This window comes from Geotrypetes seraphini, chromosome 2 (assembly GCF_902459505.1).
Source record: "Geotrypetes seraphini chromosome 2, aGeoSer1.1, whole genome shotgun sequence".
NCBI classification, from domain to species: Eukaryota; Metazoa; Chordata; class Amphibia; order Gymnophiona; family Dermophiidae; genus Geotrypetes; species Geotrypetes seraphini.
In genome coordinates, this window is record NC_047085.1 from 164,774,678 (window position 1) to 164,779,855 (window position 5,178).

The following is a 5,178-nucleotide window of genomic DNA, read 5'->3' on the forward strand; positions in this document are numbered from 1 at the left end:
TAATCCAGGCAATCCTGGCCAAAATCCAAAGAGTAGTAACATTTCATGCTACCGATTTGGGGCAAGCAGTGGCTTCCCCCATGTCTTTCTCAATAATAGACTATGGACTTTTCTTCCAAGAACTTGTCCAAAATTTTCTTAAAACCAGCTACATTATCCATTCTCACCACAACTTCTGCCAATGCATTCCAGAGCTTAATTATTCTCTGAGTGAAAATAATTTCCTCCTATTGGTTTTAAAAATAATTTCCTGTAACTTTATCAAGTGTCCCTTCAACTTTAACCTCCACCTCTAACTCCACTTCTACAGATGAGGTAAGCCTGCACCCTTTTCTCCAGAAGCCTAATATGGGGATGTGTTTGTTTCCTAGTAACATATTGTAACTATGTCACTGATTGTCCAACTCTTCTTATTGTAAACCGCCTCGAACTACCATGGCTTTGGCAGTATATAAGAAATAAATTATTATTATTATTATTATTATTATTATTATAGTGAATGAGACCCAATAAGACAGCCAGAACCATACTTGTCACTTCAGTCAGGCAACATTCCATCATGATCAAATACTGGCATAACAAAAAGGGTAGTCACACTATCATGGAAGAGTGGTTTTATATTAGTTGTAGCATAGTCAAATTTATTGTTAATACCTGATGTGGGGCCATTTTTGATATGATGCTCAAATCTGAGTTTAGACATTTTGCAGAAGACACACAAAAATCCAGTAATGAACATGCCCATTTTAAAAACTGCAAAATGTCTCAATCCCATTTTTCCCCACAAAATTGCCATTTTATAGATGTGTTTATTTTTTTAAAAAACATTTTCACATAATAAAAAAAAAAATGTCCAAAAGAAAAGCGCACAAAGCAAGCCATTGGGATATAGGAGAGGCCAGCATTTTTAGTGGACTGGCCACACAGACATCCCAGTAGAGCAATAAGGCACCTCAGAGGGCAATGTAGTGAACTCGCATAAAAAGGCCCAGGTACACATTTTAACATAAACTCCTCATAGTGTATGGTGAGCCCTCCAAAACCATCTAAAACCTACTGAACCCAAATGTATACCACACCAATGACCCTTATGCCAGCAAGTGTCACCTATATGTAGGTTGTGGTATGTGAGGTAGGCCTGCTAGGACTGGCCCTAGTATAAGGCCTATGCCTGGAGCAGTTAGTGCCCATTCTGCTCAAGATAAAGAACAGTTTTCCTTTTTGCCTACTAATGCCAGCAGATGGAGCTTGGGGGTTGAGCTACAGACTTCCCCTCCCCCTCTACTTCCCAGGTCTTGTGACCGGAAATGCTATGCACCTGGGAAGGTTGGGCGGGGCTGCTAGTTCCTTAATCTCAGGTCTGAGCAGTTGGAAAGGCAGAGGGAGAACTGGAGAGTAGGAGAACAGTCACAAGGAAAGTACTGGCAGCCTAGCTCAGGACTAAGAGCTCTGCAGGACCAACAAACACCAGAATGCATGGAGATTGTTGAAGCTGGGACTGAGATGACTCCTGACCTCTCTGAAGTTCCACAAGCCATGGAATTAGAATTAGAATCAGAACCAGGCCCAGAGGTTCAAACAGTTCAACCCATGGAAGTATGTCTCTCCAAGGCAAGTGCAAAATCTGCCTAAAGAGTATATAATTTACTTATGCTTTGGACAGTGAACTGTTTTTGGTTTTTTTTTCTTTTGAGAATGTGTTTTGCCCTGCTGAAACTGAAGCAGAACAGCACAGAAGTGTGGGATGGTAAAACTGATATGTGATAATCTTTTGGGTTTCACTTTATCCAGCCAGTGTGGTGGGGGATTTAGCCCCACGTTTTGAGGTGGGATAGAGGGCTCTATTTTGTAGCGATATTACAACATGTGGAGCACACCACCTGGTCAGCATAATTTACATTGCTGAAGGAGTGCAGTGCTGTGTCACTGACCATAATCCAAGTTTACTACCAAAGGGAAGAAACTGTTTTCTTTTTGTTAGTTTTTCTTTTTGAAAGAACTTTGAAGCTGAGGCTCTGATATAATACTGAAATTGAGTTTTTCTTTTGTGTTTGAAAAACCCGCGGCGGGCTCCGGTGCAGGCCTCGGGCGTCTCCCCGCGCGCGGCCTGGGTCCTCCGGTGAGCCGAGGCACGGCCTCCGGGCACCTGCCCAGACCCCGGCAGGCGGAGGAGCCGTGACGCGGCCGGGAAGGGGGGGGGCGGGAGCGTGACGGCACATCCTGGCGCCGCTTCCCGCTGGATGGCCGCCATGCCTTGCCAGAACCAGCCTAGCGCCCCGGACCAGGCCGCCGCCAGCCTCCCCAGGTCGCTTCGCTTCTCGGAGCTCGAAGCTGAGCCCGAGTCCCCGGACAGCGACAGCCAGGAAGACGTGGAAGCGCTGCAGCAGCAAGTGGGGGCTCGACTCCGGCTCCTGCCCATCAACGACCAGATCCGAGAGCTACAGACCATCATCAGGGACAGGACAACCAGCAGAGGAGACTTTGTATTTTCAGCTGACCGCTTGATCAGACTAGTGGTGGAAGAGGGACTGAACCAGCTGCCATACACAGAATGTACTGTGACTACACCAACAGGGTACAAGTATGACGGTGTGAAATTCGAGAAAGGAAACTGTGGTGTCAGCATAATGAGAAGTGGTGAAGCAATGGAACAGGGACTCCGGGACTGCTGCCGGTCTATCCGAATAGGGAAGATCCTGATTCAGAGTGATGAAGAGACACAGCGAGCAAAGGTTTATTACGCCAAGTTCCCACCAGACATTTACAGAAGGAAAGTGCTCCTGATGTATCCGATCCTGAGCACCGGGAACACTGTAATTGAGGCTGTAAAGGTTCTAATCGAGCATGGGGTACAGCCCAGCTTTATCATCCTGCTCAGCCTGTTCTCCACCCCCCACGGTGCCAAATCGATTATCCAGGAGTTCCCAGAAATCACAATTTTAACTACAGAAGTTCATCCTGTTGCACCAACACATTTCGGGCAGAAATATTTTGGCACAGACTGAGATGCATTTCTGAGGCTACACGTTAGTGTTGGATTTTTTTGGTGTAGTTTTATTTTCTTTTTGTAGCCTAACAGAAAATGTTTTTAAGATTTCTCTTTGGCTGACCTGGTTTAATTTCTTTGGTTACTTCTTGACCTCTTTACAGGGCACATTCCATTATTAAGGGCGTGCTAAGACTCCATTGTCCTTTCTTTTAAATTATTAATTTTTCAATGACCTTTTAAGTGGCTGCTTGCAATAGCAAAGAAAAATAAAATTAAAAAAAAAAAATAAAAAAAAAAGAAAAGACTGGATTGCTTGGTAAAAATCCTGACAAAAGTTTGTTTTTCATTTTGGTTTTATTGTTATGCAACAAAATAAATCCAGTCCTGGTTTACATGAAAACTTACCTGACTTGTGGGCAAAATCCTTATTCTAAAGTGGTTTGCTTTTTCCTTCCTTGTGGAGCCTTCCGCAGCTCACAAGGGCATAATCCTTGTTCCCGCAGTCCTGGACACATTGCCCTGAGAGTGCGGGTTACAAGGTACAGTGAGATTTGGGTGGGTTTTGGAAGGTTCACAGATTCTACCATAATTGTAGTAATTAGAGTGGGATATGGGCCTGAATCCCCATCTCTATGGTTAACCACACTGCCCATAGGCTATTCCAGTAATCTGCTTGTTGCTCTACTAGGACTGGCCATAACATCTGAAGCTTTCATACAGGCAGGTATATATGGATTCATTTACATCTTTGAGGTTGGTAGAGGGTCATTGATAACAGGTAGTTTACCTTCCAGTTTTCCAGCCCTCAGGACCTAAGAAAGGCTATTTTGTGTTACCTGGAGGATACAAATGACTTTCGTCTCTCAGACCACCTCTTTGTGTTGACGAATCCAGCTAAAAAAGGAAATGCCAGCATCCAAGGCACCAATTTCAAGATGGATCAGGTCAGCTATTTTGTCCTGCTACTTTGACTGTGGTAGGCAGCCTCCCTTCATGCTTCATACACATTTGATGAAAGGGATTGCCTTTTTCTGGGCTAAATCCAGGGCAATGTCACTGGATGAAATTTGTTAGGCAATGACTTGGTTGTCCCTTCACACTTACACCAAATTTTGTAGGGTGAATGTAGCAGTTCAAGAGGACTGCTACTTTGGAGCCTAAATCTTAAGGAAAGGCTTATCTCTCCCATCCAGATTTTCTGGGACTGCTGAGGTATGTCCCTTATTTCTGAATACCATCCCTATTGCACTGAAAAAAGAGATTAGGTTCTTACCTTGATAATATATTTTCCAGTAGATATGGATGGTATGCTGATTTCCCCAGCCCATCATTGTTGATGTGCCTGCCTGGATCCCCTGCTACTTGAAGTCTGTATTTCTGACCTTTTTACTAGCTATTGTAAATTGGAAGACATTGTATATTGTCTGTATATAGTTACTTGGGGTTTCCCCAGAGTTCTACAGTGTTTATGGCCTTTTTATAATAAAGATGATTTGTTCCTTATTCCCTCCATGGCATGTTTATGAGCCATGTGTTTATACATCAGCCTTTGACAAGGTGTAAGTGCTTATGCTTAAAATTTGACATGCACATTTTCCAAGTACCTTTCTTATTTCTAATCTTAATGTATATTTTCTGTAAACCGCTTAGAACCTAACGGATGTAGTGGTATATAAGAAATAAATTACATTACAAATAAATTACATTACACATGCTGGCTTACATCCTATTCTATAACAGAAATTTCATGCTCAGTTGCTGTTACAGAATTGGTGCTTAGCACATGTATTTTTAGAGCTTAATGTCTGGCACCCTTTGTAGAATCTACCCCAAAGTGTCTTAGTAGGCTTTAAAAATATAAAATTGTTTCCAATTAATAAAGCTTACCATCACTCTCATTAGAAACAGTTTACGGTTTATGGTTTATTTGAAATTTGCTATACTAAAATAAAAATTTGAAAAGAACTACAATGACGACAGGACAGAACACAAACATACCATATAATAATAGTGGCGAGAAAGAGTCAGAAGGGTTTAGGAGAAAAGGACATGAAAAGGGAGAATGGAAAGAAGCAAAATATGAGGGGGGAAAAAAGAGAAAAAGGTAGGGAAGGGAAGGGGGAAAAAAAGAGCAGTGACCAGAAACTAGATAAATTTCAGTTGGCTCAGGGTTTTTAACTTTTATGCCA

General features: G+C 42.6%; 1 protein-coding gene across 2 annotated transcripts; it reads left to right on the plus strand.

Moving 5' to 3' along the window:
* The first annotated feature begins 2,080 nt into the window (after nt 1–2,080).
* LOC117355430 (uracil phosphoribosyltransferase homolog) lies at nt 2,081–3,256 on the plus strand. 2 transcript variants are annotated; one of them, XM_033933957.1, is made up of 2 exons: nt 2,081–2,575; nt 2,639–3,256. In XM_033933957.1, exons 1-2 carry the CDS (start codon nt 2,241–2,243, stop codon nt 3,003–3,005), a joined length of 702 nt encoding a protein of 233 aa, XP_033789848.1. In that variant the 5' UTR covers nt 2,081–2,240; the 3' UTR covers nt 3,006–3,256. The 2 variants fall into 2 exon arrangements, with proteins under 2 accessions (XP_033789848.1, XP_033789847.1); XM_033933956.1 differs by having other exon boundaries at nt 2,091–3,256.
* The last annotated feature ends 1,922 nt before the right edge of the window (nt 3,257–5,178 follow it).